Below are 16,253 nucleotides of genomic sequence, written 5' to 3' on the forward strand. Positions count from 1 at the left end.
CATTTCTCTATTGGACATATATTTTACCTCGGCTGTGCTTTTGCATCTTATTTTTGGAACAAAAGTATTTTTTAGAATTATGGATTGGAAATCTGAATCAATTGTGAAATTGTAAATCCTTGAATATCCAGCCTATATCATAAAATGGTCGTACGGCGTGATACTGAGTCAAAATACTATCGTGCAAGGTCATAGCTGGCTCCAATTCTAATGATTTTGAATATTTTTGTGTGGCAATTTTGCTGCGTGATCGTGATTTAATAAATTAAATGTCCTGACGGATTGTGTTTTATAGCTTCCCTGTTGAGTGTGTTATAGTTTTCTTTAAAGGCGTTTACGCGTGAAATGATTTGAAACCTTGTCGAAGCAGTCTCCGGTACTGAATTGAATGACTCAGCGTAAATTAAATGAATAATTTTATTTCTATGTATAATATCTCCGTAGTTTTTCCTTTACGTTTTTTGAAAGCGTCTGGTTCAATGCAACGCTTGCAGTTTGTTCATTTTCAATTTGTTTGTAGCTATCACAATTACACGTATTGCTAATAACGATGCTGCTTTGGTAATTTTAGTTAATAGCTAGTTACTGTTCTTATTTCATCTCGCAATATGCTTTATTTTGGTAAAATAATCTTTAATGTGTGTAATTATAATTTAATTACAATACAATTTTTCCAATCCTCGCTTTGTGCTATGGATAAAATACGGCCTTAAAACATACTTCCCAAATCTTGTGTTTGTTTAACTCCGTATGCCCTCGTAATGGCCGATAAAAAGATAATCAAAGTAATCAAATATTACGCTATTATGAAGGATATGCTTAAAATGTTACTGTCGCATGAAATAGCTTTTCTTGTGTCTTCGTATTTTCAACTGGAGGTAAAAACAGAACCGTTTTGGAAATTTTCCCTCGACACCGTTACTTATTCTTTTATAGCCCATTTTCCAGATATAATAAGAACTCCAGACAGTCGTTTTGGAATGTTTGTTGAGGGCTTTGAACTCCAATTCACTTTGGAAGCATTGACCTGATACCACCACATTTCGTGTTTTCTCTAACGAGAATTGTTCCGATTTTGTACCTGCCATTACCCATAAACATAGCGTCAGCGTGAACAACACACACTGAGTTACAGGCCTTAAGTTCTTTAATTAGTCCCTAGTTACGTACCCAGCTCAAGACTATTGATTCACATTCGCAGTTACCCTCAAAGGTATCGCGCTTCATACTTGTGATTACAACGTTATTTGTTGCGTTTTAATTGTCGTATAAGTATCGTTGCCCGTACTGGAAATAGTTGTTTTGGTATGATTCTGTTTCTTGTCTTCAGTCCAGTTGCCAATATTTTTCTCCTAATGCTAGGTCATTTTTGGCGCAGAAGCATTCCATAATATTCATGTTATCATATTTAATTACCAGTCCTTAGACTTCGACATTGGTTATCAAACCCTAGAACATAAAATTGAGCCCTATATAAAAACATGGAAAGAATAATGGGATACATACAAATTGCATGTCTTGGCGCAGGTGTAATTATAATTCTTTAAGTTTTTAATCTCAAAATGGTTGCCATCATTCGATATATAGATTACTATCAGCAGTAAGGAAATAATTAACTAATTAGGTAGTAAGAGACTGAAAAATGACTTCAGATCGTTCGAATTAGAGTTCCTCAATTGTTTGTTTTCCTTTCGCCGCATTATCTCGCTTTTTCTTCATTTTTAATTTTTTCGTAATCAGCTAATATGAGCACGATAACCAGAGAAGGTCAGGTTGATAGCTAGAGGTCGGGGTAGAGGTCGTTAGTCACTTAACCGTTTGGAGAATAGCAGTAATAAATTCTTGGTTGCGGACTGATGCCAATATTTTCTCTGCCGTTCATGATTTTCTCGCAAGACCGTTTCTTTTGGTATTAATTTTAATGAGTCCCATATTTCGCTGTGAAAATATTCCTTTGAAATCCTAAACGCCTTATTTGATGAGGAAGCAATCAGTAACTCATGATTTCTGATTGATATCAAATCATTAATATACTGGCTGGGGTAATGATTTATTGATTTTTATATGCAACTAGAATTAGGGAAGGTTTAGAGGGATAGAATCGAATAAATTTTGTTGCAAATTTGATTTCGGGAACCGTGTTGATCTCCGTCGTCAGATTGCGTCTCGAGATTGACGAAACTTACAGATTCATATTTATGCTGCTTGTATCAAAAGTAATTTTTTAAGTTTCTTGCGAATTTAATTTTAGAAAACTAAAGGAGGGTCTTATCGATATGCTTGCATATCCTTAGGTATTGTGCGTTACGTCGGTGTGTCCTATTATAGTATTGGTATCCGTTATTATGTAGTGGAAGCATTTGCTTGATTTAGTGGTTGTTGATGTGTTGAGGCGGAAATGGGCTGGTTTTTCCTGTTGCGAATGAATGTTCGTAACTTATCGCCAATCTTTTGCCCTACTTCATCTCATTTATATTTTCGTCGTTTTGTCCTTGGCCAATTTTTTCTTTCTTGAAACAAAGTTACCTCTGTCACCTCTTAATTATCATCTTTCCTAATAATCACGTCGTAATTGAGAAAGCCATCTTAAGGTCATCGATCCACGTATTTGCTCATTACCTCGTTGCAAAGGCTGCTTGTTAGGAAATATTTCGAGAAAATTTTCGTAAAAGCTGCAATGAATCTCCTAGTTCTCCCTTATAATCTTCCCATATTGGTGGTACCACCTACCTTCTTACTAAAAGCTTTATAATACCCATTCGTTCGTTCGGAAATTCTAACGAAATTTCCTTGTAATGAATTTAAGCTGCTTATAAACCGTGATTCCAGGCAGCTCATTAAATAAGCTTTGACGCAGGATTTATTACTGCAGAAACCAAAATCTCTCCGTATGTGCTATTAATTCCTCTCATGAAATTTCTCAATGTTTTATCGTAACCCTTTTACATAACAATGCACTGCTTTTTTTTAGCAAGTCGAATTAAAAAATAAACCTTACCTCCCTCTACTTTTCGATTTGGCAATTCCGATCGAAGTCTTAATGATCGGCGGTTTTCAGCTTGGGTTTTATGTTTTACATTGTTCATATCCATAGTTATTCTAATGTGGGCTCTAAGACTTCAAATGGGAGCTCGTTGTAGTATAGTCATTTTTTGAGAAGATAAATTTCATTTTGAATTATCTAGTAGTAAGGAAGATGGTTTATCTTTAGACATATGAATTATCGCAATCCTTTTAACTCGATTTCATATTGTTGCGCGGATTGTATTGCTATTGTACGGTTAAGTCAGTAATTGGTCTGGTTCATTGCCAGTCGAGTTACATCGAGTTATGTTGCTGTGGTCGAGGCTGAATGCTCGTATCATTTTCATTTGATCTGACAAGGGAAGGTACTCTTCACCACCAAGTGTCACCACCAGATCGCATTCAAACTTCGCAGTGTGATAGATAATGAAATTTTAAGGGAAATTTGTATTTGTTCGAGCGTTCATTGGGTCTTAGTTTTGGAGATATTATCGATATTAAGTGCAAATAAAACGCCAACATTTATACAACCTGTGATACAAAAATACCGCAATGTAATGGCGATATAGTCTCTTTCAAATTTTCACACACTCTTCTAAAGCCGTTGCAAGTCGTGAGGAAGTGCGCTGAAGAGGCTGTTTTTTGTATATGAAGAGAGACTTTCTCGGCGTATATGAGTAATGAATTTTTCTCGGGCTTCCGCTCGGGTTAAAAACCCCATCGTCGCCAACGTTTCGAAGAGCTCGTTGCTCATCGTCCTTAGGGCAGTGTGATACAGGGATCGAATAACTGGGCTTATACACGCTTATATGCGGCTTGACTCCTGGGAAATCGTATATGTATACCTAAGCCCGATTGTTCGATCCTTGCATCAGATTGGGCTAAATTGATGAGCTAAGCAATCTTCAAAACGTTGACGACGACGGAGTACGACGACAATCATTAACCCAAACGGAAGCCCGAGAAAAATTCTATTCGCCGTTTTTAAATTACGACTCATTTAAGTCTCGTGTATTTTAATTATTCATAATTATAATTCTCATATAAGTTTTCTACCCGTTAAGGTAGGTTAATATAGGCCATTTTGCTGAATACCTCGGCACGTCACCCCTCCCAACTTGTATTCGCTCTCAATTTTACGATACGAACACCTTTGTTTCGATCTATAAATCAGCAATTTTCAACTCAGCTCTTCATTTCTATTCTCTACCTGATCAGTACCCCTCGATTGAATCAAGTGTTCAACTCCCTACTGCGAGCACTTACCGCGTAAAGCCCGTGATATAACTAGAGTACGCTCGTCAGTACTGCGCAGTATCCACGTTTACCGTCGAGCGTACTCCGCCCGGTGTGTGAGTACGCGCTGCACGGCGACGGCGCGGGAGCAACAATGGGTCACTAGGGTGCAGTGCGGGGGCAAAGGCCTTAGCAACGTGGCCCCGATATATATAAATGTAGGGAACGAGGTCTTTTGCCCACCGCCTCACGTCTTCCTCACTATCCCGCGCCTCACCTTATCACTCCCCCTCGACCGAGCGTCTATTGTTTTTATGTTACTGGCACATTATTATTAATATTATACCGGTTAAATTCGAGTGTTGTTTCAGCTTTTATCTGGGAAAATTATAGAGGCCGTTTTACACGGGGCACGTAATTTGCCTAGGTTAGAACTGCATTTCTTTCTCAATATGTCGTGGAATTGCGCTAATGCATGAACGAAATCAGAACAGGGGCTATTTTGCTATCTCGCGTATATGCATTCTCGCATGCATTCTAGCAGTTCACCGCTCTACACGACGAAATTTTGATTGCGCCTTCGGACACACGTCGGATGGTGCAAGTACGATCCCCGTATACAACGCCGTTAATATCTTATTAAATTTAAAGTTAATGGAAAATTTCCGCGAATAATTTAATTGCACTTCAAGGCTGGTTTCAATAAATTTTGAATTATTTTCAGGTGAAGTTAAAAATGTATTGAAACCGGTCTTGAATTGAAATTAAGGTGTACGTGGAAAATTATGAGTAAATTTGAATTTAATAAAAGGTAAGGTAGGTTTATATCGGCCATTTTTCTGAATACCTCGGCACGTCTCCCCTCCCTCTTTTTACGATATGGCCATCTGCCTTTCTTTCGATAAATCCTATTTTCCTCCTTACCATCCCTTACTTGTCTAGCATTATTCCATCTAGCACTGTTTTTAAAATATCTGCTTACAGCACTCGCTCCATCCTGGCGTATTAATTTTATAAAACTAGCACAATGATCTTGAATTTTTAGTGCTCTTTGGGTTGACTTGGCACCTATCCCTCACACATTAAGAGGACGCATCACTCCTGTTCGAACTGTCGTATTTCTGCTTGACTCCCTGACTTATCGTTTTAAACACACACCTCAAACGCATAGAGAACACTGATTTAATATTTTAAATTTTGAAATACAGGTAAACATTTGGGAGTCTGTGGGTGTAGTAGGTACTTGAATGCTGATCGAAGGGTAAGAGTTCAAGTCCTGGTGGGAGTCTTTGAATACCCCAGTATAAATTCTCTAAGTGCTAAGTGTCTCGAGGTTAAGAACTTCCCCATCACCTGAATAAGTGATATTGACAAGCCTCTGACTGTCTTCTGGAGTGAGCTCTACCTTCACCTATCCAAACCAACCATCGGGTTCAATTACTGTGTGACTCAAGGGTGGAAGCGAAAATATTACACTTCACCGAGTTACTTAAAAAAAATTTAATGCAATGCTACCAGTAAGTCTTGCGTGCCATTGTATTTACCACCCTGCTAACTAATTATGAAAGGATGTATCAACTTCTAAGGAATGCATAATGCTCAGGTAATGATTAAAAATGAACCTAAGAAGAGTTATGAAATCTAATCGAATGAAATTATTGAAAAAATAGTTGAAGTCACGGGCTAGTAAAAAGTCAAGTAATGTTTCACGAAGACAAAATTCAAAATAAATACTTCTGATGCAATATAAATACTAATATCGTGGCATAAGTCATGCCCACTGTGTGGGTGAGGTAAATGTTGACAAGGATCTCCGGGTATGCACCGTGAATATTTCGATATCAAATGGTGAATTTGTAACAAGTAATATATAGAAATGAGGAAACGAGAGCAGTGGGGTGACGCGTCCTCTTAATTCGCCCCGTCTCTCCATCGCTCTCTCTCTCTCTCCGCAAATTGCCCGGGTCGATTGAGCGCTGAGTCCGGCCCCAGCGCGTGCCCCGCCCCTTTCCTCGCACCCCTTCGCCCCAGGCAGGCCCCACCCTCCTCTCGCCCCCACCCCCGCGAGAGGAATACTCTTGGGCTGTGTCCTAGTCGAGGGGTTTCTCCGAGTTGGCCGTGCATCCTGCCGGCATCTCAAAGTCATTTGTCCCTAGGCGTTTTTTTATCCTGATATGAATGGGAAAGAAAAACTTAGGATGGAATATATATGGAACAGGTAATGAAAGGCGTGAGAGTGAAGAAATACACGGTATCATAAAAGAATGGTGCAGTTTTGAAAATGGCTTAAGTGAAAACAGTATTTTTTAATTTAGTTTATGTGTATATAGTATATGTTTAGTTATTTTTATAGTTGTTTTATATTTTTGGAATTTGTCGTCTCAAACAGTTTTTTGGGTAATTAATTAATTTAGATTCGTGCGCCAGTAGTTGCCTCAAAAATGTCCGAACGGTACTCAACTTCTGTCCAAACATTAGTGAGCATTACTTCGTTATTGATTGTCATTGCTTCATTAATCCTGTTTAAGTGGTTTAGGTCGCGAATTTTTTGTCTATAAACAACGATTTTGAATAGGCCCCCACAATAATAAATCCTAAGGGATGAGATCTGGTTTCTATATTTTAATAACTGAAACCGCGCAATTATTTTATGGTAACCCTGTACTTAGACGTGAATAGGTAAGCTGATAGGGTGATTGAGTGAAGAGCTGAGCCAGACCAATCTAAGGATAGTTAGCCATGTTCATGATTTTCCGGTCTATTAAGATCTGTAATAGGGAGGATTTACTGTCCAATTTTATGAAAAAGTCCTTTTTTGTGGGATTAACTCTCTATTTTTACTGTGACCTAGTTTATGCAGGCGTTTTTCATAAGTGGAATTTTCCATGCATAGCTACCCTGACGGAAGAAACCTGTTCTAGTACTAATTAGCTTCCTCTGAATGTCAAGTTCTTACCTATGGGGTGCGACTGTGTCATGGTGGAAATGCCAGTTTTTTTTACTCGTCCGTCCAGACTTCATTTGTACTCGAATGCTAATTTATTTTGCCGCTAAAAATACTCTGTCTCTTGGAATTAACTCCTCAAAGGACTACATTTCTTTTTCAACATCAAGTTCAGGGGATGCGAATTTTATTTAGTACATGAAATATGTGAAATCGCGATCAAATATTTAGTTGAGAAATAAATATGGCGTAGAAAATATATACCACCGGAAAAGGGAAACTATTGGTGATAAGGGCTGTGTCCAAATCACTCTAAATGGAGAAATTCTCTTTAGTCGTTGCCATTATGCGTTTTCACCAATTTTCACTGCAATGCGGGCTTAAATGCCCTCGTCACACGGGAATTGTATTATGATTTAACCTGAATATCTTATAGCTTTTATTTTTATTTAATTCCCGAGCTCATTTTATTTTGCACCTAGGTGGGAGAATTTACCGCCAAAATTCGTGACAGCAGTTTTGAAGTATATTAGCATCATATGTGGAATTATTATTAGGCGTAACTCTCGGAATTAAAAATTAATTCAAGGAAAATTTGTTTATTAATAATTAATTCACTATTTTGAGCTAAATTTTTGCTACCTGAGGATACAATGTTATTCCGATGCGCGGCGCTCTCATGGCTGACGTAATGCTCTCCCTCAATGGCCAGCTTCAAACCAAAGGTCAACAATATGGGTTGTTGTATGGATATAATTATTAGCTTTACGATTGCTTCAGCCACGAGAAGATGTTCATTCACAATGTATAATTAATAGTGAAATGTATTGTCATCCACGATTACAATTGGCTTAGGCACGGTAGAAGGAAGTCTTTTTGCCACGTTTTAGTCCGCTGGCTTAGCGCACCACAGTGACTATATTCTAACCGAAGAATAGCAGCGCAGATTTTTAAAAGTATTCCTTTATCCCTACGATCGCAAAATCCGTAAGTAAAATCCGTCAAATGTTCTCGGGATCGTCATAGGTCAACGATCCGAAGCGAATCTATCCCAACAACTCTCTTATCAACTTTTCGTATTCCCGTGTTTGTTCTTTTTTACATCCATCATTTTTAGCACTTTCTAGTGGTCCCCTTAATTTCTTCTCTACAAAGATAAATTATCGACCCATGGTCTATCTTGGCTTTTCCTCGATCGTGCTGATGGGTACTCATCGAGATCGTGGGTATTCAATGGTGTGCCAGTTGGTTTTATGCAACTTCGAGATCATAGGGTGGTAAACAAAGAGAAAAAACTAAAAACACGTTTGCTATAATAATAGTAACTATATTTGAAATTATACTTGCTATTATTTTCCCTTGATAGTGACGCGGTAGTGTTGAAGTTTTGATTGTATTTGAATTTACTTCTCCGTGACTCTTCGAATGCTTTTTCGGGCGTGAATCCCCTTTAAATTCCTCGTATCGCCGCCACTCGTGCGTGCGTGGGGACGGAAATCGTGAAAGAGATGTCGCAATGTGATCTTGAAAAATGTGCTCCCGTCGCGTTTGGCGGTGTCCTTTATTGAGCGCAGCCGTGGGCCCAGCCCCACTGCTCCGGCTTGGGCGCGTCCGCCCGCCCTCCCTCCGCGGTGGCTCGCGTATTCCTGCGCACTGAGTGAGACCTCGTCTCCTCTCTCGGGGTTATCCTCTTTGCCTCCCGTCACGTGGTCCGGGAGTCACGACCCTCTGCCCCTCCCCGTGGCCTTCACCGCTCATGGCAGCCAACTCCATCGCATCACTATCGGGATATTTCGTGTTATGCCTGCTCTAGATCTTCAATCGGTATCATCTGTAGTTAGTTAACACTATCCCTTCCAGCGGTGTTTATCTATGTCTCTGTCTCTCAGGCTTAAGAACACCCAGCCCATTCTCCAAATTTTAGCAATCCATTCACCGTTTTTAGAAATTACATTTGTGACACATTTAAAACATTCACTTAGTTTCAAATTATCATGTTAAAATATTTTCTGGAGTTTAGGTAAACGTATATTATGCAAACAAGTTATAGCCAACGTTTCTGTGTATTTGAAACCATCATCAGGGCTATGAAAGAAAAAACATAAGAAAAATATAAAATACAAAGATAACAACGATATACAATATTTTACATAAAAATGTTACGATCGAGTTTTTTTACAATAATATAATTTAAAAAATATGTATACACATATATATAACATAGCCCTGATGATGGTTTTAAAGAAACAGAAACGTTGGCTATAACTTGTTTGCATAATACACGTTGACCTCAGCTCCAGGAAATATTTTAACGTGTATTAAACGAGGTCAAGATAAAAAGAAAAAAAAATAATTCCTAGTTATCTTGTTTTCAAAGACCGGCCATAACTTTTCATTCTGAAACGCTAAATGTTCCTTCTTCTCCAAAGAATAGGACTCATTATGAATGCAGCAGCTCGAGAAAAATGTAATTTCATGGGTTTTCATGAGGGTCAGGACAGATTCTTCACTATGCGACTAGCTAATTGTTTTGCTTTTGATACGGAACAGCAACTATTGAAATTTTGCGTTTTAGTTATAAGAATTATTTTGTTCCTCCTAGAATGACATTAGAAAACCAATCGGAATGATGGATGCAAAAAAACATACTAAATATATTTTAATCTAGACACTGGCCGGGTAAGAGTTGGCTCTCTGGCGACCTTCCGACAGCTGACTCTTTTGTCAACGTCAGGGAGATGAGAGAGGAGCCAGTTTAGGCCAACACAGTCATCTGTCGAAACTTAGGCTAGGAGAAAATGTCGTTTTTGAAGTAATCGTGCCAGTGCCTAAACGAAATAATAGTATGCGGAATAGTATTCATGAATGTTTTCATTAAATTTTGGGAAACAATAAGGTAACAGTTCCTTTGCAGTTTATTACTTCCTTAAAGATTGTTAAAAAGATTTCACTCACTGAACAATATGGAGATTTTTTATATCAAGCGGCATTCAAAGGAAACACAGCGCATCCCCAGTTTGAGGAGATGGTCAAGGCAAGAAAGGAAGATAATCACATTTTTCATCCATATTTCTGGAACATTAATGATGGTAGAGTTGCTTTGTTAGAAAAAAAGTTGGCGTAATATTTATTGAGTTCGCTATTCTCTTGGATACGGACTACTGCCCAACTTTTCTTTTCCTTCAACAATACTATCTGTTAATTGTTCTCCAAATAATAGGAGTCGTTATGAATGCGGAAGTACGAGAAAAATGTTTTTTTTTTATTTCCTATGTATCCTTAGCATGACTTTCCTATGCCCGAGGATATTTGATTGCTGTTTCTGGGAGGTGGAAGAATTTGATATACTGAAAAGAAGTAATAATTTTGAATAAATATTTTGAAGCCAGTGTGAGAATGATAATTTTTCATTTTATTTGCGGATGATAATTTTGGATATTTACAAATAAATATTTTAAGGTAGTCATTGTAGTTGATACCTTTTCAATGTATCTCAGCACAGAGAGACTCCATAATGGGATGAAAGGAGGGCAAAATGAACGTGGAGATCCTCGATGTGGAGAGGAAATTGCAGGACGAGGCGAGGGCGAGACATTTGGTGTGGAAGGACCTCGCACAAATTGGCGAGGGCCGAAGGAATACGGGAATCTGGAATGGGAGGAAGGATATTTGGGAAATTGGATGAAAGGAAAAGGGTTTGTGTGTACGATGTCGGTCGTATTCTGAGGTGAAGTGTGAAATACCGTCAGTAATGGTTGTAGTAATAGTAACGGTGTCTTCCTTTAACATGTAGTTAAAGCAGTAGATTCCCTAAATCATAGTAATACATATCATGTTACTGAGAACTAGAGATAGAAATTATTCCCCATGCAAGGTGGATATTTTCTTTTTCCTTCAAAGTTTTTATGGAATGTTTTTTAAAAACTATTTTGATATGTTAGTATATTTTAACATTTGCATAATAAATTTTTATTGAATGTGAACGGTGAAAATGAGGAAGGATCCCTTTGAGTTTTTTGATATGATTAATACTTAAGAGCTCACTAGCTTCTTCTGTTAAAGAAAGTTATGTTCAATATAATGAATGTGTTGTTTGATATCTGGGACCAATAATTAAATATTTTAGTTGGAATGAAAGGTAGTTGGACTTTTCCGCAATATGTCATGCGCACGACGCGTTTAGGCTCACAAAGCCATGGCTCTTCAAACTTTCTTTCGTTTCCATTTGTCAAACTTCCACTATTTCACGCCTGAATCAGTTGAACTTATTCGTATTATTATATTGCCCGTTGTTTGGTTCGTCGCTACATTGCCCATTTAGTTTCTTTAATGTATCCATCCCTTGGACGTTAGACCTCTGTCGATATCCGGGGGACCTTGTGTGCCCTTCGAGTGGTAATCGCGCGGCCGGCCGTGGAGGGCTTCGGGGGGCGTAATTATGGAAGCCGGAGAAGTTGGAAACGACGACCGATGGGGATGTCGTCCTCCATTGTGGACTCCGGACGAGTTGAAGTGCCTCCCTGAGACCCATTCGGACAAGTTCCTTTTTTTCGACATTTACAGTGATTCTGGAACAACACTTAGTCCACACTCCAAATTTCTGCGTCCACTTCCGAAAGAGGAAATTGGTGCTTTTATGATCGGTAATGAAGTATTTACCCTTCGTTAATTTGAGGTTGTTTCTTTCTCTTGTGAGTAAAATTGGGGAAAAAGTGGAAATGTTTTGCTTCCTGTTTTCATGGTCGCTTACCGGAATTTTACTCTCATTTTATTCATGTGTGAGTACTTTCAATTTCATTTTTGCCGGGTCTTGGTGGTATTATATGTGATACCAGGAGACAGGCGACTCATTTGAGCTACTAAGCCGTAGTGTATGTATGGACAATTTCATTCTTTACTTTGCGGAATACTACGACGGATTAATAATTATATTTTCTGTAATTTCTCATGATTTTTTTAAAGTTCTTCCCTCTGAGAAATAAAACAAAGTCCATTTTGAATAAGCCGATGTGATTTTTAATATTGATGCGTGGCTAACTCGGGGAGAAAAGCGAATTGTAAGAAAACAGTATGTAGGAAGTTCAGCATTCAGTCTTGACAAAATTTGTCTGATGTCGGTATTTTTCTATTCATCCGAGCTTGCGGAATTAAGTTATCTAATGTATTTTTTTTTACTTTGGAGGTTATATTTTTATCAAAATTTTGAAATAAGTGACCATTTTTTTCGGACTTTTTGGGTATTGCTCGAAACGGACGTAATATATTTTAAACATGATAGATCGAGATATCTTACACGACACTCTTTACACTCAAAGCGTACGAAATATGACTGTCCTGTTCCCCACCACACTCGCGGCTAAACTTTGGAAGGGCGTTTCAGGTCATGAAGGCTTTAGTATGCGCTATCGTAAATATGATGGCTCACTTCCGGCCACTGCGTCTGCATGCCGTCGACTTCCTGCTTCCTTTGTTGCTTGTGCTTCGACACGAAAAATCTGGAATAAAAAAGCGTACGACGAAGGAAAAATCTCTCCCTTTTAACCCCCGTCCCGCAATCTCAATTATCGTCCCTATCATTAGCTTGGACATTATTCTCGACGTCATTATCTGACAGTGGTTCCCATTCCATCGGATCATTCTTCATGATACTGTCCGGTTCGCGCTTGATGCACACTCAATGGGCACGAACAGCCGATTGTGAGGTCACCGTGATTTCTCGTGCTAGAGAATGAGTGTACACTTATTGCGTCTACGTTAAAGGTGGGTCTTGTAGCGTGGTTTTATTTTCTCATGGAGGTTTTGTCATTGTAGCAGGTATCTTTCCAGGTTTTATTTTTTTAACATGCCGTTATAAATTGAGTGTCTCATCAATTTTTTGCGGCATGGAAAATGCTTCATCCGTCTTGTACCTGGTGGTGATCGAGTTGTTAATGGCCAAACAAAAGGTCTTTTTAGCTAGCCCCTGAAAAGTATAACTTTCCCTTCAGGTCAAAAATCTTAGTACAAATTATAAGCTATTTATCAAACTATGATTTTGGAATAAAATATTCTTTTTACGGTAGGAGTTAATTGTTCCTTTTTAAAATGAAGTAGTAATGGATACTTGTAGACCTTATTCCGAACTGATATGCGAGCGGAACTTTTAGTGAAAGGTTATATTCAATTTGGCTTCACCGATTGATTGTCTATTATTATAATTTAGTAGTTAATTGGTAGTAATTCCAGCTGTTAGCATTGATTACCAGATTTTATTTTGGTTTGTTAGTAATGTGCATTGAGATGTGATGAATTTCCTAAAATGTGTATTTTGGCCAGGATAAAAGTAGTATTGTTCTAGTTAGACACAGGAAAACCCATGTACCGTATTGGAGCATCACGGATTCCTCCACCTCAGGCAGTATTTTTCAAAACCCGGGGCGGGAATGAATCCGCTTAAGCCCTTTTATGTGTGTTTTTCCAGCGGATGTCACCTCACTCTTGTTTTTTCTTTTGCCACCCATAAGCCGTGAGAACTATCTACTGCGTACAGCCCGATCCCGTACACGATATCCGGTGGGCCCGATCCCATTCACGATACCCGCTATCCGGTGAATCCGAGTGACCAGCAAGTGAATGTTTTAACTTTTGTGCTTCCCATCTCGATGGTGGCCATTTAATGAAAATATAGGTGATGGAAAGCGTACTTTTATCTATTTCACATCTGGGATGCCATAGTATCCTTGCTATACTATCCTTGCTTGTGGTAACCTGTTCACGTGGCGGATTCTTAAAAAAAACTCCTCTGGGCATTTCTTCAGTTTTAAATATTTGAGATATCTCAGCGATGGTAGATTTATAAGAATATGCTTGTTATAAAGCAGTTTAAATGAAGAGTTTCAGACCCTCCGTACGAAAATTTTGCGGTTCGAATTTTGAATATGTGTTAATATTCCTAAAGAGCGCCTCTGCGTGGGCGTGTATTCGCCGTGTCCTTTATAGATGGCGTTCTGTTTCAAAACTGTTAACCAAACAATCTTTTTCTCTTGGATTTACGGGAGCTGATATTTCCACTCTCTTTCCTGTTTCCGACAGTGCTTATAAAATACGAGACTTGACTTTGCTTGGTATGCCATTATTTTGGCTACGATTCTTAAGCCATCATTTTTACACGTGGCAATCGATTTGAAAATCAATCGCAGGAGGCTGATTGAACTCGGGGTGGTTTCGTTCCCACGCACCTTTCTTCGTCGTTGCTCCGAAGAGCTCTCGGGCCATTAACTTCTCTCCCCGTTTGCAATCATTTATTCCCTCCCCTTATGTATAGACGAGTGACGAGACCACTTAATGCTCCAATTTCACTCAACTTATTGGTTTACCGAGGAAAGTGCACTCATTTAGATCGTAGGTATCTGATGTTTAAGTATTTACTGCATGAAACCACGACTCCACCTCTCCATGGTGTATAGTTGTTATTTATCTTTGAAAAAAAACTCTTCCTATACGTCTTCGTGATTAATCGTTGGGAGTTGCTTGTGTAATTGATTTTGCATTCATTACGGTAATGTTATTTTCCGGAGAAAAAATATTTTTGAAGCGGAGAATCTTGGGGCCTAGACGAAATAAATAGGGACGGTTCTGAATTATTTTCCACCGAATGGACTACCAGTGTTAGTTACCATTGAGAATTCCTCATAGTTTTAAATAAGTCCATAAAGAGCATGAAAAAATGACTGCTTATCTGTGAAAACTGGTGCTCTTTCATGTATATTTTTAATCAGACTCAGTGGGAATTGTTAGATTTATCGCTTTTTTGTTCATTTATTTACAGTAAGTTTATTTATTTAAGAAGGCAGATAATGTAGAAAAAGTTTCGTCGTAGGAAATGTTATTAATATTTTTTGTATTGAGCAATTCGTCCTGATTTTCTCTGAGTATCTATGTTATGATATCTCTATTGTACATCATTCTTCGATGACTTTAATTGTTCTAACATCGACCATGTGGAACGTAACTGAAATCCTCCTCCGAATGCTTTGATGTGGTGCTCTGAACTTAGGCGACGAATAAAGTTACACGACTTACAGTCATCGTTGAGGAGAACGGCATCCTCCTCTATAGTCCAGCCAACGACGCATAGGATTTTATTTATTCACCCGTGGGTTAGTTACAACAGGCTTTAAAAAAAGCTTTGGCCATTTCGCGACGTGCGTTGATGGAGCGGAGATTTTATCTCACGGAGTTGACATTTAAATTAGCTCTCGACGCGTGGCATATAGTGATCCCACCCGTAAGGCCTCCAAAGCTTTGGAATTTAAACCTCTTTCCCCTCCCAGTCTCTTTCTGCTATATCGGTTCCCTGTTTTTTTTACGGCGTTAAATGGGTCGTTATCGGGGAGCAAAACTGTCTCCAGAGATGACGTCATTTTTATTTCGGATGTGCGCTGGGCCGTAAAATTATTCCTCTTCGCTGAAATCGGACGCCTCCTGATGTTTTGATGCGCGATTTTGTTTCTGGCTTCCTCCGAGTGCAGTCCGTGGTATTCGCGGAGAATTTAGGTTGCTTGGAAGTTGATGTGTCTCATATTTGTTTTCATGAGTTGACACTTGACACTGTATATTCCAAATGTTTTATCTGCCAATGGCTATGGGTTAGGATGTCATCATCAAGGCATACATTGTCAAAGCAACCTTTGGGTTGTTCACTGAGTGAGTGGTTGTCTTTCCATCACTCTAATTTTATTGTTGTTTTGCAGGAGAGGACAATGGGTAACGCCAACGGGACCAGCCCACTCGACAACATGCGGAGTCTAGAACACTACCTGAACGACCTCATGAGGGGAGCCGGTGACCCCCCCGAACATCTAAAAGGTAAGTCCTAATTTAGGCTATCATGTATATAGTAATACTGCCATTGAAAGGAGGTTAAAGAAGACAGAATTTTCAAGGGAGGAGCTGATTACTCGATGATATTGTCCACGAGGCTCATGGGCTTCGGAATAATATTTATTTATTATTATGAGATATTAGCTCATTCAAGCAAAAATGTATTATATTTCAATACTCGTTAAAC

The 16,253-nt window shown here is 38.8% G+C and overlaps 1 protein-coding gene across 2 annotated transcripts in view; it reads left to right on the plus strand.

Moving 5' to 3' along the window:
• LOC124155636 (cytoplasmic polyadenylation element-binding protein 4-like) overlaps positions 1-16,253 on the plus strand; it is a 559,373-nt gene that overhangs the window by 245,123 nt on the left and 297,997 nt on the right. For both annotated transcript variants that reach the window (XM_046529633.1, XM_046529634.1), the window contains exon 2: positions 15,937-16,051. In XM_046529633.1, coding sequence (XP_046385589.1) covers positions 15,937-16,051 — 115 coding nt within the window. The remainder of the gene's footprint in view (positions 1-15,936; positions 16,052-16,253) is intronic.

Source organism: Ischnura elegans, chromosome 3 (genome assembly GCF_921293095.1).
Source record: "Ischnura elegans chromosome 3, ioIscEleg1.1, whole genome shotgun sequence".
Classification (NCBI taxonomy): domain Eukaryota; kingdom Metazoa; phylum Arthropoda; class Insecta; order Odonata; family Coenagrionidae; genus Ischnura; species Ischnura elegans.